At 46.5% G+C, this 18,882-nt stretch overlaps 1 protein-coding gene across 1 annotated transcript in view; it reads left to right on the top strand.

Moving 5' to 3' along the window:
- DST (dystonin) overlaps positions 1-18,882 on the top strand; it is a 1,076,884-nt gene that overhangs the window by 793,273 nt on the left and 264,729 nt on the right. Inside the window, exon 52 of the mRNA XM_063919308.1 lies at positions 12,145-12,274. Within this exon, the coding sequence (XP_063775378.1) occupies positions 12,145-12,274 (130 nt within the window). The remainder of the gene's footprint in view (positions 1-12,144; positions 12,275-18,882) is intronic.

Raw genomic sequence — 18,882 nt, 5'->3', positions numbered from 1 at the left:
GTTACGCCTTGATGGACTTCTGCAGTTTTCCCAATTTTGCTGGTGGACTTCTAGGCTTGTTCCGGGTATAGAGGGTAATTCCAGTGGTGTACGGCTCCTCAGAACCTGTCCATCAAGGCGTAACAGATCCAGCTTTCAATAGGACCCATTCTGGTCCGGAATCAAGCACATAAAGGTCTGCCTCTGCATTTGGACTCCATCTGCTAGCATTGTAAACTGCACCCAGGACTGTGGCTACAATTCCAGGGACTCTTACCAGTGCATCATGTCCGGCTTCCTCGTGTGGTAACTTACCAAACAAACTTGCTGTGCCTGCCCTGTTTTGATACTTTCTCATTAGAGAGAAAAAATGTTTTTATATATATGAATTTAATTGTTGCAACAATTTTTTTATAATAAATTGTGATTATTATTATTCTTCCATATCCAGTTTTTATAGCGCTGTATATATTCTTATTCCATTGTCTATCCAGGGACTAACTATCCCTTTAAACAGCAGCTTAAAGGTCAAGCATATCTTCTTAACAGCGCCGGACAAATTACCTTGGTAATTTTGTTTTTTGCACTTCTAAAACAGACGTAAGCATAGTAGAACAAACATAGTACACCTCAATATACCTCAGCAAGGTCGGCCGTGGGGCATCTGCCCCCAAAATATACCATGTCAAAGTAAGGAGAGAAGTACAAGGCTAGACTTTATTTATCCTTGAAATATTTATACTCCATCCACCTGCCCCAAATTGTATACAATTTCCTCTCCGCCTTCCTCGCTAGGAACACAAATTTTTCGTGTACGACCGTTTCGTTGACCAGGGCTATCCAAGCCTTAAATGTCGGGGCCTCACCCGCCAGCCACAGCCGGGCTATACAGACCCTAGCTAAAGCGCATAGGTTGATAACATATCGTCTGCTAGGTGGATCTAAAGCCTCCTCGTCCACAATCAACAGGGTACACAGAGCAGGTGTACATATGGAGGAGGGAACCCCCGTATCACATATAGTGCGTATAACAGCCATCCAGTATCGAGACACGCCAGGGCACACCCAAAGTAGATGCCAGAAGTCAGCACCCGCGGCTCCACACTTAGGGCACTGGGAGCTATGAGACCCCCCAATATGTGCTAACCTCACCGGGGTCATATATACTCTATGCAGAATATATAGTTGTATTTGCTGGTACCTGACAGAAGAAGTGGAGATCCGATGGGCTCCCATAGCGGTACTCCATGCATCGTCCGACAAAATACCCACATCCGACTCCCACCTACCCCGAAGAGCAGTTAGAGGGTCCGCATGATGTAGCTGCAGAATACGACCATATATCTTAGAGACCAAGTGTCCCGAGTCCAGCGTCTGCAACATTAATTTGACAGGGGAATTAACGAGGACCGGAGGGCCACCTGGAAATTGGGCAGCCAAAGCGTGTCTCAACTGAAGGAATCGAAAAAAGAACCCAGAGGGGACATTATGTGCCTGTTGAAGTTGTTGGAATGAGGTAAGGGTCCCGTCACTATATAAATGTCCTAAAGAGTGTACTCCCCAATTACCCCACACTTCCCTAACCTGAAGTTGACACAGTTCCGGCAGCCCGTAAGCGTTATCCAGTGGGGTATCAGGATCAATACCGTGGCCTCGCATCACAGAGTGCACCATTTTCCATATTAGGATGGATTGTTTAATCAGTGGCAATGTGGACATTTTGACGCTACCACACAGGAGCAGCTGCAATGGGGAGCCCCCAGGGTAGTCATGGTGCAACATCAGTGAATGCAAAGCCAGGGCATCAAGGTCAGTAACCCACTCCCAAACATGCGCCAGCTGCGCCGCATAATAATAAAAGCGGAAGTTGGGGAGGGCCAAACCCCCCATGTCCCGTGACCTGGTCAGAGTATCCAGTCGCAAACGTGCCCGCTTACTAGCCCACACCAGGGAGGAAAGCGACTCATTTATTTGTTTAAAAATCTTCTGCGGGATATAAACGGGAGAGTGTTGCAGAACATACAGAAGTTTGGGCTGGAAGACCATTTTTACCATATTAACCCTCCCCGTGACCGTTAAGGGTAGTTTTCCCCATGCCTTCACCCGACTACGGAGATACGTTATTTGTGGAGTAATATTTAGGGAGGAGAACTTTTGAGGATCATTAGACACCCAGATGCCCAGGTATTTGAATGAGTCCACCCACCGCAGCGGAAGAGCCACCAGTGGGGAAGCAGGAACTTCCCCCCGAAGTGGGATAATAAAGGATTTCTCCCAATTAATCAGGAGCCCAGAGTATCGCCCGAACCCAACAATAATTTCCAAAATCCTAGGCATAGACTCAGCATAGCGATCCACAAATAGCAAAACGTCATTGGCATACAATGCCACCCTGTCCTCACGGGCACCCACCCTGAAGCCAGAGATCCCCGCATCTGCTCTCAAGAGGCACGCAAGGGGCTCAATGGCCATAGCAAATAAAGTAGGGGACAGTGGGCAGCCCTGTCGCGTACCTCTAGATAGGGGAAAGGAATGAGATACGAAACCATTTACCGCCACTCTCGCCGAGGGGGAGGAATACATCAATTGAACATATTTAATTAAGTTTGGGCCTATACCGAATCTACGCATAACTTCCCACAAATAAGCCCATTCCACGGAATCAAAAGCCTTAGCGGCGTCCAACGAAACGACTATGGAGGAGGTGGGGTCCTTACAGGGGATTTGTAGATGAGTAAACAGACGTCTAAGGTTAATGGAGGTCGACTTATTGGGCATAAATCCCGTCTGATCAGGGTGTATAATGTGAGAGATGACTGTATTTAATCTGCCAGCCAATACCTTAGCTAAGATTTTAATATCAGTGGGTAAGAGGGATATAGGGCGATAGGACTCAACTCTCCTAAGATCCTTATCAGGTTTAGGGAGAACCACAATCACTGCCTCCGCCATAGACGGGGGGAGAGACTCCTGTGCAAAAATTTGGCCGAACAGCTCCAGCAGGCGAGGGACAAAAAAATCCAGGTGGTGCCCATAGACCTCAGAAGGTATACCATCCATGCCTGAGGCTTTACCACTAGGGGAGGCCTTAATAGCAGCCATAATCTCATCGGGTGAGATAGGTGCCTCCAGCAGATCACAAGCCTCACTGGACAAGGTGGGGAAGGAAACAGCGTCTAAATAATCGTTGAGGTGCGACTGAGTGCACTCCAATTTAGATTCATACAAGCGGCTATAATAAGACACAAATTCAGCCGCCATTTGTGGAGTCTGAGTTAGGGAAATGCCATCAGAATTCAAAATCTCAACTACTACACTAGTAGGTCTGTCACCCCGGGCCAGGGAGGCCAAGTACGTCCCCGGCCTATCACCCGTAGCGTAAAAAGTATGGGAGGAGAAAAGGAGTCTATGCTGAGTCTTCTCCAGTAGATAATCCTTCCATTCTCTCTGAGCCGATAACCAGGCTAACTTAGAACCATTTAAAGAATCCTGCAAGTATTGCAATTCTGCGGCGACACTCTGGGCCTCCAACACCGCCTCCCGTCGCTTATAAAAGGACTTTAAACTAGATACCCATTTAATCAAACTCCCCCGCAGAAAGGCCTTAAACGTGTCCCATAGAGTAGAGATAGCAGTTTCGGCACTATTTAATTCAAAGAATTCCCACCATGCGGCCACCAGGTCAGAGCCGTCCCCCATGTGGACAAGCCAGAATGGATTAAATTTCCATACAGCTTGGCCCCTAGAACAATTAAAATCTAAAGTAAAAGTCAAAGGGGAGTGGTCTGATATACCCCTAGTCTCATATCTAATATCGCCCACCCGGGGAACCATGTCGCTCGAGAGGAGGGCCAGGTCAATCCTGGAGAACGAAGAATGGGAGTGAGAGAAACAGGAGTTTTGTTTAAGAGACGGGTGTCTCAATCTCCAAGGATCGACCAGGCCCAACCCCGACACCACATTTGCAAAAGAGAGATTCCCAGGACATGCAGCCGACGGAGACATAGACAGCCTATCCATCGCCGCATCTAGCACATTATTAAAATCCCCGAGGCAAATAACCGATATCCCGGGAGAAGAGGCCATGAGCCAAGCAGCCCTCTTAAGGACATCAGGAGAATAGGGAGGGGGCACATAAACCGCTATAAGGAGGACAGGGACGTAAAATAGTCTACATTTCAGAAACACATATCTCCCCCACGGATCCGTCTGCACAGATTCCAGCACGAAGGGGATGGTCCGCTTAATAATGACTGAAACTCCATGAGAGGCAGAAGTATGCATGGAATGGTACGCCCATCCCACCCATTGCCTTTTTAGCAAGAGAATCTTATTCCCCACCAAGTGTGTTTCCATAAGGCAGACCACATCAGCGGCACAAGTTTTAATCTGTCGGAGTACCAGGGACCTCTTAACTTTGTCACTAAGACCTCGCACATTCCACGATAACACTTTAATCCCAGCCATAGTGCATCAAAAGTAAAATAAATGCAACACCCCGCGGCCTGCCAATTCCACCATGCATACGTTCAGTTACCAGACACCAATGCTTAGATAGTACAACAATGAACCATGTCCATTCACAACATACATCTCCACACAAATGGAAACTACAACCCAGTGCCTTCCCCCGCCCCCCTCCCTGTATACCACCCCCAACTTGCAGCATACTTGGATCCCAAAACTAAAAACAAGTACCTAAAAATTCAAATATACAAACTTCGCAGCACCATTAATTGGTGCAAACACACCTTGATCGGGGCCAAGAATATAATGACTCTCGGGAAAATAGAGATAGCCTCCAGCCACCAACCCCCCCCCCCCCCGAAAAAATAAAGGAGGGGAAATCATAGACATCCACCCCCTGGGTCTGTTCATACCCAAAATAAACATACACGAATAACAAGGAGCCAAACATATCGAACCATAAGCGTAACCCCACCCCCCAGAAACAACAGGAGATAAGATAAATTCTAAAGCCTACCCGAAGCATCAAAGTAGGCAAACGAGTAGTCATATGTCCTGTCTAACCTGTGAGAGCAGAATATAGTAACTGGGATACAGAGGACATCGACCACAATCTAACACCCCCGCAGCCTATTGCCACACATTAATTAACACGCATGTGCAGCACACATAATTAATAACAAGAGAAGCACACAAGGAGAGAGAAAATAAATAAAAAAGAAAAGCAAACAGGATAAAGTCAGCATCAGGGCTAGGCCGGAGACTCAGGGATCTGCAAGGGCACGCCTCGCCGGGAATCGTCTATCCAGCCACGCCGTGGCCTCATGAGGAGTTGTGAAAAACTTTGTTTCCCCGTCAGCCACCACTCGCAACTTAGATGGGAAGAGCATGGCATACGGCAGGTCAAGTTCACGGAGCCTCCTCTTAACAGACAGGAACTGAGCCCTATCCTTTTGTACATCCACGGCAAAGTCCGGGAAAACCGATATGGGCGATCCATTCCATTTCAAAGGGCCCTTGGTGCGGGCCAGCCTCAGAACTGTGTCGCAGTCTCGGAAATGGAGGAACTTAGCAATAAAGGTGCGAGGTGGAGCCCCCGGAGGCAGCGGGCGCATCGGAACTCTATGGGCCCGTTCAACGGTAAAATAAGGCGAGAATTCCTCAGTTCCAAAAGCATCCCGGAGCCATTTCACAAGAAATTCTTCAGGAGTTGAGCCCTCCTCCTTCTCCGGCAGGCCAACGAAACGGATGTTATTGCGCCGCAAGCGCCCCTCCATATCCGTCAGTTTTCTGTGCACCTCAGTCATTTGAGATTCCAAAGCATCAGTACAGCGGGCCGACAGAATCTTCAACATTGGATATACGGGTCTCAGCCTCTCCCACTCTCTCTCTCACTCGTTGAAGGTCTTGATGGATAATGGAGAGATCAGATTGCACTTGCCCAATCTTGTCCGCCAGACGCGTCTCACTGGCGGTCACCGCATCTAATACTCTCTGCAGAGCAGCATCCGGATGATCTGAGGAAGCGGAACTATACGCAGGAGATGGTGGTGATGTTTCAGATCCGGCACTCTCACCCCCCCGCCGCTGAGAGCCAGGATTCCGGACAAACTTATCCATTGCGCCCACCGCCGCATTAATTTGGCGGCCGCGCACCATTTTAGACAACACGGTGTCGCTCCGTCCAGCCAACCAGGTATATCAAAGCAAATATAAGCAAGCCGACACCCTATGGAAAGGCCAGCGGGCCCGAGGCAGGGTATAAATATGTATAGCTAAACAGCAGGGCCAAAGTCTCCGGATATAATGCAAAGTGTCCGCCTGATGGAGCAGGAGATCAGGCAATATCCCCCTTAATCAGAGCCGTGCGGTGAAGAGAAGCAGCCCCCAGCACTGACCTCCAGGCAAAGTGAGATCCGGATCGGCCAGCCAGATACGTGCAGCAGGAGGAGAGGGGGGAAGGGTACACGCGACCCAATGGACTCCCAGCCAGCTCAGTTAGGCCCCCACAGAATAGCAGTCCGCCCCGTATCAGTGGGCCCGCGCCCCGCGTACCTGGGTCTCAGTCAGGGCGGGAGCATGCAGCAGCAGAAGGTCAATTCAATGGCCGCAGAGGCCGGCAGCCGATGTTGGGCAGGATAGCCTTTCCGGGCTCCCCAGAGGGTTCAGGCGACGCAGTGCCCCAGCCCCACTCAAATGTCCCAGGCGGCTGCAGCGGGCGGGGAGAGATCGCGGGAGCCGCACTTCCGGTCCCCCGGGCGGCACGGGCCCGCGGCGGTGCAGGATGTTCCAGGCAGCCTCAGATATGCTCTGGGTCCCCCAGCAGGCACACAGGGTGGCGGTCAAGCGCCCCTCACTCCCCTCCACAGAGACGCGGGCGCATCGCAGGTCATTCTGCCCACATTTATTGCTGGTCATTCTGCCCACACTCATTGCAGGTCATTCTGCCCACACTCATTGCAGGTCATTCTGCCCACATTCATTGCAGGTCATTCTGCCCACACTCATCGCAGGTCATTCTGCCCACACTCATTGCAGGTCATTCTGCCCACACTCATTGCAGGTCATTCTGCCCACACTCATTGCAGGTCATTCTGCCCACATTCATTGCAGGTCATTCTGCCCACACTCATCGCAGTTCATTCTGCCCACACTCATCGCAGCTTATTCTGTCCACACTCATCACAGCTTATTCTGTCCACACTCATTGCAGCTCATTCTGCCTACACTCATCGCAGCTTATTCTGCCCACACTCATCGCAGGTCATTCTGCCCACACTCATTGCAGGTCATTCTGCCCACACTCATTGCAGGTCATTCTGCCCACACTCATCGCAGGTCATTCTGCCCACACTCATTGCAGCTCATTCTGCCCACACTCATCGCAGCTCATTCTGTCCACACTCATCACAGCTTATTCTGTCCACACTCATTGCAGCTCATTCTGCCTACACTCATCGCAGCTCATTCTGCCCACACTCATCGCAGCTTATTCTGTCCACACTCATCACAGCTTATTCTGCCCACACTCATCGCAGGTCATTCTGCCCACACTCATTGCAGGTCATTCTGCCCACACTCATTGCAGGTCATTCTGCCCACACTCATTGCAGGTTATTCTTCCCACACTCATTGCAGGTCATTCTGCCCACATTCATTGCAGGTCATTCTGCCCACATTCATTGCAGCTTATTGTGCCCACACTCATCGCAGCTCATTGTGCCCACACTCATTGCAACTCATTCTGCCTACACTCATCTCAACTTTGATCTGGTCAGTTTATGTGCCCTAAAGTGACCGGATTGGATGTGATTGCGATCAAGCTCAGTGATACATAACCTGACGAGAGTATCTGCTTCTGTGCACTCACCAGGTAACAGGAGGAAACATACGAGTATTACGGAGCATTGATGTGGCTGTAGGTTGTGTAAATAGTAGGCTCTTATGTTTACACTCTGCCAAAGGATGTATTATGAGAGTGGCTGAGAATATACTGTATATATATATATATATATAAATATATATATATAAAACGAACGGCTAAAAAGTCTTCACATTACCGAAAATTGTCTCATGTATCTGAAACTACATTAAGGAAACCAGAGTACTCCAAATGCAAAATGGATTTATCTATATATAGTGTATGAAAATATGTAAGCCACATAAATAAACTTTCCAATGATACATATTTTGCAGGACCCTGAAGGGGGTGCGACTTTCCACGAATATGGATGTGATTGGTTGCAATTATAGTGGGTAGCTATTGGGCTATTTTGATTAAATTTTTAATTATTGGAAGCTAAAAAAAAAATATTAACCTAAACTTAAAGCGACAGTGGGGTATATGCAATTGCGGTCGAATTGCCGCAAATGTCGAAAAACGGGGCATTTTCGACACAAAAAAAAAATTCGACAATGCAATACAGTACTTTTCGACAAAAAAACGGACGTTTCAGATTCGACTTTTTGAAATTCGACAGTTGTCAAATTCGACATGTCTGCAATGGTAAAAATGCGGCTTTTCGACAAAAGTATATTCAATTGAAGAATGTCAGTTTGACAACAGTGCTTTTCGACAGTCATTTCGTCAATTTCATTCCGCCTCACTTTGCTGGCGGAATCTAATAAAAAATTTTAAAAACATGTTTTTTTTGTGTTTTTTTTATTGCTAATAGCATATCTATTTATATTAGAAGTGATAATGTACTTGGTTTGTCTATTGGGAGACACAAGTATTATTTATATATTTTTTAAAAGAATATTATTATTTTTTAACTGACAAAAATAATATGGAGAGATCAGAGCATGGTTTTCAGTGGGAAGGGGTGGGAATGGTTTAAAATCAAGAAAAAAAAAATGTGTGGGGTCCCCCCTCCTAAGCATAACCAGCCTCGGGCTCTTTGAGCCGGTCCTGGTTGTAAAAATACGGGGGGGGAAAATGACAGGGGATCCCCGGTATTTTCACAGCCAGCACCGGGCTCTGCGTCCGGTCCTGGTGCCAAAAATACGGGGGACAAAAAGCGTATGGGGTCCCCTGTATTTTTAACACCAGCACCGGGCTCCACTAGTCAGAGAGATAATGCCACAGCCAGGGGACACTTTTATACCGGTCCCTGCAGCCGTGGCATTAAATCACTAGTCACCCCTGGCCGGGGTACCCTAGAGGAGTGGGGACCCCTTAAATCAAGGGGTCTCCCCCCTCCAGCCACCCAAGGGCCAGGGGTGAAGCCCGAGGCTGTCCCCCCCATCCAAGGGCTGCGGATGGGGGGCTGATAGCCAAGTGACAAAATAAATAGTATTGTTTTTTGTAGCAGAACTACAAGTCCCAGCAAGCCTCCCCCGCAAGCTGGTACTTGGAGAACCACAAGTACCAGCATGCGGGGGGGAAACGGGCCCACTGGTACCTGTAGTTCTAATACAAAAAAAATACCCAAATAAAAACAGTACACGCACACCATGAAAGTAAAACTTTATTACATACATGCCGACACACACATACTTACCTATGTTGACACGAGGTTCGGTCCACTTCTCCAAGTAGAATCCACGGTGTACCTGAAAATAAAATTATACTCGCCAAAATCCAGTGTAGATCTGTCCTTCTCTGTTTTATAATCCACATACTTGGCAAGAAAACAAACCGACAAACCCGATCCACGCACCGAAAGGGGTCCCATGTTTACACATGAGACCCCTTTCCCCGACTGCTGAGACCCCCCGTGACTCCTGTCACAGAGGGTCCCTTCAGCCAATCAGGGAGCGCCACGTCGTGGCACTCTCCTGATTGGCCGTGCGCGTCTGAGCTGTCAGACGGCACATCGCACAGCCACTGCATTATCTTCAATGGTGGGAACTTTGCGGTCAGCGGTGAGGTTACTCGCGGTCAGCGGCTGACCGCGAGTAACCTCACCGCTGACCGCAAAGTTCCCATCATTGAAGATAATGCAGCGGTATGTGCTTTGCGCGTCTGACAGCTCAGACGCGCACAGCCAATCAGGAGAGTGCTACGACGTGGCGCTCCCTGATTGGCTGAAGGGACCCTTTGTGACAGGAGTCACGGGGGGTTTCAGCAGTCGGGGAAAGGGGTCCCATGTGTAAACATGGGACCCCTTTCGGTGCGTGGATCGGGTTTGTCGGTTTGTTTTTTTGCCAAGTACGTGGATTACAAGCTCAGAAGAGGACAGATCTACACTGGATACCAGCGGGCCCGTTTTCCCCCCGCATGCCGGTACTTGTGGTTCTCCAAGTACCAGCTTGCGGGGAGGCTTGCTGGGACTTGTAGTTCTGCTACAAAAAACAATACTATTTATTTTGTCACTTGGCTATCAGCCCCCCATCCGCAGCCCTTGGATGGGGGGGGGGACAGCCTCGGGCTTCACCCCTGGCCCTTGGGTGCCTGGAGGGGGGGACCCCTTGATTTAAGGGGTCCCCACTCCTACAGGGTACCCCGGCCAGGGGTGACTAGTTAGTGATTCAATGCCACGGCCGCAGGGACCGATATAAAAGTGTCCCCCGGCTGTGGCATTATCTCTCTGACTAGTGGAGCCCGGTGCTGGTGTTAAAAATACGGGGGACCCCTACGCTTTTTGTCCCCCGTATTTTTGGCACCAGGACCGGACGCAGAGGCCGGTGCTGGTTGTGAAAATACGGGGGATCCCCTGTCATTCTCCCCCCGCCCCACCCGTGTTTTTACAACCAGGGCCGGCTCAAAGAGCCCGAGGCTGGTTATGCTTAGGAGGGGGGACCCTACGCATTTTTTTTCTGGGTTTTTTAAACATTTTTGTACCGTCCAAAAAGTCGAATCCAGGACGCACATATCCGTCAATTGGTCTGTTTTTCGACAGCGGGACTGTCGAATCCGTTTTTTATTGAATATGTCGAATTCGAGTCCCGGCGGGAGGGTATGTGACTGTCGAATTGTGTCGAATTTAAAAACGGTCGAATTCCGGCTGGCAATTGCATATACCCCAGTGTATGTATAAAACGGAAAGATTGTACTTGCAAATCATGAATTATTGAAACCAGTGGCATGCTTGTTGGCTATAATCAAAGAACAATATTTATACTGAAAAACAACTACAGCATTTCTACATGTTGCTGCAACAATCCTATGGAAGATTCAAGTAGACAGTTCAAAACATCCAAAGGACACTATAAATAAAGAGCAAATCTATTTATCAATAACTAGGAACAATTATCTGACAACTGCTCTGCAACAGTCTCATAAATGTCCATTGATATCTCATGGGATTCTTACCCACCCTAAAATGAGTAGATCTTCCTAATTCACTCATCAATACGTGGCCAAATTTGAAACCAGATGCCTGGATCACGGCATGTGTCGGCAGCTTTAGTTACTTCACATGACAAAATTGTAAGAACTGTTATTATTGTTAGTCATCCATCTGATGTGCCCAATGCAAATACTACCCGATAAGGCTGACTTAATGCTTCAGCAGAATGTAATCTCTGTACAAATCTTTTTTTTGGCAGCTGTTCAACTTTATTCACTAATGTAACTAATGTATAACTTAATTAGTGAGATCCGTATTTGCACATGATTAACTTCTACACATGCTAAATTAGCTGTGAAGCAGCTGTTGTAAATAGCAGTAATGCAGAACATCTACAGCACGCTATGTTAATAAGCATAGTCTGTGCATCACATCCACACTTGTGATGTTATGTGCCTTGTTTGTAAAAAAATGCTGCAGAAAACGTTTAACTGCCCTGCTAGCTGTTGGGGGCGTATTTATAATTTGTGAAGGGCGGGCTGGGCACATGGTTCTCTGAGTCAAGGGACCCACGCTGCACCCATTGGAATGTTTTATCCACAATCTGACCATGTTTCCGGTCATTTCTTTGGAAATATGGTATTGATGCCACATTTCCAAATAAATTGCCATAAATATGGGGCATGCATATAAGGTAACTAGGACTCTGGCACTGTGCTAGAGTCTTTGTTACCTTCTGTACATGTGCAGAATGTACTGTGCATGCACCATATGTTTATGAGGGAGGGGCTTGAACATTTGTACATGAGCTTCCTTATGTCTTAAAACTCCCCTGCTAGCTGTACTTTATATTGTTATGTACACATTATTTCACCTTCTGATTCTAATGCTACGTTATGTCCTGCTTTTAAATGTGTTATACAATGCAGACTTTATTTTAATGTTTTTCTTAAATCCTGTCTAGGTGTTTGCAACAGAAGTGAAACATAATGAAAGTAAAGTGGAGACATTGAGGGAAAATATGAAAAGTATAATAATGAGTAATGTAGGTGCACCAGAATCTCAAAAGTGGAAAGAGACGTTGGATAAAATAGGTATGTTTAAGCCAGACAATAAAACATGCCGGTAAAAGTAGTAATTTAAGACATTTGCAGCACATGCTCAACTCGTGATATTCCTTCTCACTCAGGAAGATATCCAATTACCGGTGAATTAACATCGGGGACTTTATTCCGATGTTTCACCGATTATTTTACAGGCTATCCAATATGGATTGCCCGTAGAAAAAAAAATTCCACCCGAAACCAAATTCCCGGAAACAGCCCTGTTTTTGCTGTTTCTGCTAAACCTGTGTGTTTTCGGTAGAAACAGCAAAAACAGGGCTGTGTCCGGGGATTTGGTTTCACCTGCCTGAGGCAGGGAAAACAAAATCCCAGCTAACCGCAGCGACCTGCAGTGTCTCTTGGCTGCCGCAGCAGCGGCAGGCTGGGACTGAGAGAGGGCGAGGAGGAGTCAGCAGTTGCCGCTTAACCCCGCCGGGGAAACCGTGGCAGCACCACGACCCGAATCCCCCATTTCCCCCGCCACCGGTCTCATGGGGAGCGGTCATGTGACCGGAGGGAGCTGGAACCGGGAGCTGTCAGGAGCCGGCACCCGGTGCAGCATCAGCTAACCCCCGATAAGCTGCCGCTCGTGCTTGCTTATTGGATCTAATAGGACAGCCGCTGGCGGGACAATTAGCCCCGGTATATTACCGGGGCTAATTGGATATCCCCCTCATAGGGGTATATTTACTAAAGGTCATTTTTATAAATCAATGTTGTTTTTTAGGGGCTAAAACACACATGTGCTAACATTTAAAAATTATTATAAAAAATAATCTGTTAGTAAATGTGTGTTTTAGCCCCTGAAACACAATATCGATTAAAATTGATTTTCATCTATGAAAATCGACCTTTAGTGTATATAGCCCCTAGAGGCAGAGTAAGTTCTTGTGGCTACACTCGTTAACTCTTAGGTGGCTGATTCTGGTTGCTGACTATGGAGGTACCAGCCGAATCGGCCTTCTGTAACTTTCAGATACAGTACATATGCTTGTGATTGAAGCTACCCTTTTGTATGCTAGATCTTACTTCCTGTTCTATACTAGATTTAGGAAAATGATTACATCTTTATTGTCTTATGGCTATGGCTCTGATTTGTATTTTCCATTTTTCTTTATTCCAATAATAAAGAAATATTGCCAATAATACGTATAAGTCTCAAAGCAATATGACTAGGACGCACCACGAGCCAATGCTGATTAGTTAGGTTCTGTTGTGCTTCAGTCTCATACAAATGTTTACTGCAGTTGCGCCAAACAGTCCCTCTCTACACGCCAGGACCCGTGAGATTCTGCTAGCGTCGGGCATCTTTTTTGCCAAAAATCTGGCTTAGATGTAACGCGATGCGACTAGGATGTACCAGGAGACTGTGCTGATTAATTTGATATGCGATCCTTGTATGCCCGGCTTGTTATGTCAGTGCGTACACTAGGTCCCATCACTGCGATGCGAACGCCTCTGCCCGATTGACAGGCAGAGGCGTTTGCAGGGGCAAAAACGTGGCATTGTGGGGGGCTGGGCATTGGAAATGGGGTTGGGCTTGGCCCATTTTCAGGGCGGCTGCATGACGTCACATGCGGCCACTGCGAAGGGAAACATGGCCGTTCTGTGTCTGCCTTTGTAGCCAGGCTGCGTAGGCAGGGGTTTTCCCTTATTTTCTTGGGTTAGCGATGCTAGAGCTATTGAATTGTAATTGCATCACTGGTGGCCATTAGCATGCTGGGCGGCCTTGCTATTGTTAGAGTTAGGCTGCGGGATGGAAGGGTAAAAGTTAGAGGGGGAGGGTAAACATACATACCTGCCCGTATGATTGGTGATATTTCATACTTCCATACACCGGCTTTTCGTATTTTTTACATGCAGTGGTATTTTGGTGGTGGAGCGGGGCAGCACTTGGCACTGTTCCTCAAAACGGGAGGGGGAGGGGGGTGTTGCCCCCGTTTTGAAGGCATGACGGGTCTAGGGTCTGTATCGTTGCACGCATGACTTCCTGGACTTCGGTGTCCGGTCTGGCGGCCAACCTGAGTCCTCAGATGCAGTGCTCAAATCCTTGCTAATGCAAACAGGACGTGTCTAGCTCCTACGGATGCCTCCTGCTGCATTTGAATTTTAATGGCATGGAATTGCACAGCCACATCCTTGCAGCTGTGCAATTCCATACAAACATGAATGCACATGACTGCATAGGGTAGAGACATGATGATGATGCTGACTAATCCCACGTTAGGTATATTACTTTCCCTATTGAATACTAGAATATGGTGTACAATACAGGTGACCTGCTCCCTGATATACTGTTTTGCAGATTATGTTCCCTTGATTATCGCTCTGTGGAACAGATGACGTAGGGCCACACAGAGAGCAGGCTCTGTAATTCTCAGTGTGCACTAACATCAAATCATTTATAATACCATGTCTATATAAAGCACTGTAATATTAGCACATGTGAGTATGATAATACATAATGACAGATGTGTATAAATTGCTAGCCCTAGTTCCATAGGTTTATTTACAGTCAGCTGCAATTGCCTGACAGTGTTATAGTGCGTTTGGGAATGTTTTACAAAGTTGTATAGTGAAATGAATTGCCTGAGATGAATGCAGTAATTGGAAGTGTTGTCTGTAGCACATGACGATGGTGGCTTTCATCGCTAATGCCATTTGCTGCCTATAATTTGTACTGTACTAAAGTGATAGAAGTTGAACTTTTCAAACCTCCCATGTTGTGTTCCGCATAATAAGAGCAGATGAACTCTATTAGCAGTGTTGTGCATAATCAGCCCTTTCAGGGTTCTGCTGTTTGATATGCACTAGTGAGTAATTCTATAATTCAAGGTTAAACAAGTTATATTTTGTGACCATAACAATTTTCTATGTATACCACACTGTACCATGGGAACATAGAGGCGGCCATAAAATGTAGCTTTTAGTTTTTGTACAATATATGTGTACTGTATGCAGAGTTGGAAATAGTATGGGCTTACATCATTAGAATTAGTGTACAAATAGCATATTTTCACACACATGCAGAGCTGTATACTTCCTGAGGTCTGCATGCGCAGCATATGTCAGTTATCATCATCAGAAAAGTACTTGTACCTGGCCTATACTAGGTGCAACCGATACAGTTCCTAACTGGCGCATATACAATTATACGCTGGTCTGCATGGGCCCCACTGAGTATTGCCTATTGAAGAACTCCACTTCAGTCATAAGTGTAGATTCGCTCAGAGTGCATTCCACTCTGCAATGTGGCTTTAGTGCAATGGCGTATCTATAATGCAAGGTGTGCTTGGTCAAGGGGGCTCACACCGCACATCCTGCACACATTTCTTGCATACTTACTCCTACGGAGTCCCACATCATTTGCAGCGGAGCTGCAGAAATAACCAGGACAATGGCCGCCACTGCATTTTCCCAGAGATCTAAGCATGCACATGGCACATGTTTCCTAGTGACCCTAGCGCTGACACAGGGTAAGGTACTGCCGGCTTTAGAAGAGGGAATCTGGACGAGACTGCACACAGGCCCCTCCTCTCTTTAGTGTTTGCTCATGTTGTGATCATGCTCAGAGTGAGTTATTGGGCAGTATTCTGGTTTCCTCCCACAATCCCAAAAAAATACTGATAGGTTAATTGGCTCCCTTGTACATGGGCAGACTAGATGGGCAAATATGTTCTTATCTGCTCTCAAATTCAATGTTTCTATGAGTTCACACATGATAAACTAAGTAAACGGGCTCATATTCAGATTTGCATCAGCCCCATAATGTCACAGAAATCTTTGCATAATGTTGTGCAATAGGTGCTATAAAAGCCGCGTTTGTTGTTAATGGATGGAGAGTGGAAATAAGCACATGAGGATGTCAGGTACACATGAGGCATATGGGTTTATGTATGTATGTACTGTATGCGTATGATACATTACATACATGCATAACATTACACTTTCTGGGCCTTTTATTTTGTTATAATATATTTTGTAGAAAAGTCCCCTCACTTGGGTTTTTGGATGCTTCCAGCATTTTTCACAAGAGTGACATATAAAATCCCAACTAGATTTATACTAATTTATCATATGACTTTTATATTGTGTTTGTATGGAAGTGCTGGTGCATTTTGCCTTACTTACCTAATAGACGTTGGGTATGATATGTCGACATTCAGCATGTCTGTTTGGTCAGAATGTCGACAGCACCATTTGAGCCTAGAGGTGCATACTCGGTGCGATGTAACCTTATGATTTTAACTATATAGTCAAGATCGTAAGGAAAGTTAGTGCAAATCACGCCGTGTGTACACAGCTTGCAATACTGATGCGCGGTCCCGCGGGATGGGGATCGCAAGAAAAAATAGACTGTGCAAGCAAGGCAGTCTTGACTAGTTCAAAGTATGCCATAGTCAAAATCGCACATAGCCATAATCGCACCGTGTGTATAGACAATATCGGTGCTTCTGGGCTCTGGGGGAATTCTAGGGAAATCGCATAGTCAAAATCGGGCATAGACAATATCTCACTGTGTGTATGCACCTTAAACCCAATTGCATGTATTGATATACAGTACATAAAAACATATATACATATTGTTACTGTTGACATTCACAATGTTGTCATTGTGGATATCAACATGTTCTCTGGCAAAATTCTAAGCTTATCAACATTCTTAATGTCAACATACTATATCGACTGTAACCCCTAATAGAAATAACACCATCAGTTAAATATGTGAAGAGGTGGGACATACTGATAGTAACAAGGCCATAATAGAGGTGCCAGGCACGGGTACTAAAGGGGGAAATGGCCTAATATAAAAACATAAAAAGTAAATGTAAACACCAGTAGCTCACTGTAGTTACCAAAAATATACAGAAATGTATTATAATCATACGACGATATAACAAAGTGCATATAAGCTGCTACTATGTATATACTTGGTAAGGTATGCAGTGGATAGTATTTAAAAAAATGTTTGGTCTCGTGCATTAAACATACTAATTAAGGAGCTAATCATTGTTTTAGCGCTGATAAATGATGTTTTAATTTCAAAAACAACTATGTTCAAACAAAAAGATTAAAATTTAGAATTCATGGCTTCCGGTGGGTGGGCCTAACGCAGCGGCCGCATCTTAAGGAGCTCCCCAGAACGCTGCCTTAAGCTACCTGATTTCAGGGTCCCCTCCGTCTCCTGCCCCACCGGAGCAGCAGCTGCGTCACTTGGGGATTAGGGCAGGCAAGGAGCGCATTCAGATTCACCAGCGCTGGCTCCCTGCAGCTTTCACCGCTGGATCCCGTGAGCAGATGGGGACACGGCTTGTGGCTCCTGGCAGCGGTACTCCTACAGCCTTCACCCGGGTAGACGCAGTGCTTGCCACAGTTCATCAGGAAACTGAGGCTGCTGGAGGTGAGAGCTCCAGATCATCCTCTTGCTATTCCAGCACTGAGGTAGTAATGCTCACTGCCTGACAGATGCCAGGCTTTTTGGAGGACTGTCAGGTCCCATACCACACACCATGCCAGGTACATTCCCACACTGGGGGTAATTCCAAGTTGATCGCAGCAGGATTTTTGTTAGCAATTGGGCAAAACCATGTGCACTGCAGGGGAGGCAGATATAACATGTGCAGAGAAAGTTAGATTTGGGTGTGGTGTGTTCAATCCAATTTGCAGTGTAAAAATAAAGCAGCCAGTATTTACCCTGCACAGAAACAAAATAACCCACCCAAATCTTACTCTCTCTACACATGTTATATCTTCCTCCCCTGCAGTGCACATGGTTTTGCCCAATTGCTATCAAAAATCCTGCTGCGATAAACTTGGAATTACCCCCACTGTGCACAGCCACCCCAGCACATCAGCAGACACACTCAGTGATCCTTGATCTCTTCTCCCCTTTTATTTTTACCACTATGTTCCTGCAGCATACAGTGCAGTGGCTTTGATTTTTATAATTTGTGCTGATGAAAAAATTTGAAACTAAGACCCCAAGAAACCTCAGGGTCTCTCAGACCATAAATCAGAAAGACAAATCTGCTACTTCTGGAACCTCCCTCTCTCCAGCTTCTCCAGCTAGAAAGGACACCATGAATGCCTTATTTGACACCACCAAATACAATTCTTCCTCAATCCAAAAAGCCAAGGAGAGTTCTGATATTATCTCTCCTTTATTGGATATTAAATTGGCTCCATTAACTGAGGCGATAAATACTGCTACTGCTCAAATTGCTCAACATACTAAGCGCCTGACGGAGGCAGAAGATCGCATTTCTACTCTAGAAGACGAACTCCGTGAAGCAAAATCGTTACTGCACTCTCGGGATTCAACTATATCGGCTATGAGTGATAAGTTAGAGGACCTTGAAAATAGCAGTAGAAGAAATAATATTCGCCTTATTGGCTTGCCGGAATCGGTCAAACCCAGGGAACTCAATTCCTTGGTGTCCACCTGGCTCCCTGAAGCTCTGGGCCTGACGTCATCATCCTCACCTTTGCAGGTAGAAAGAGCACATCGTATTGGTCCGGACCGCCAAACTGCTCGTCACCGTCCTCGGCCAGTTCTTTTCAAGCTTTTGAACTATCTCGACAAGGTCAAGATATTGATA

This window comes from Pseudophryne corroboree, chromosome 4, assembly GCF_028390025.1.
Source record: "Pseudophryne corroboree isolate aPseCor3 chromosome 4, aPseCor3.hap2, whole genome shotgun sequence".
Taxonomy (NCBI): domain Eukaryota; kingdom Metazoa; phylum Chordata; class Amphibia; order Anura; family Myobatrachidae; genus Pseudophryne; species Pseudophryne corroboree.
Note: the sequence above shows the minus strand (reverse complement) of the source record. Positions and strands in the feature narration are given on the sequence as shown.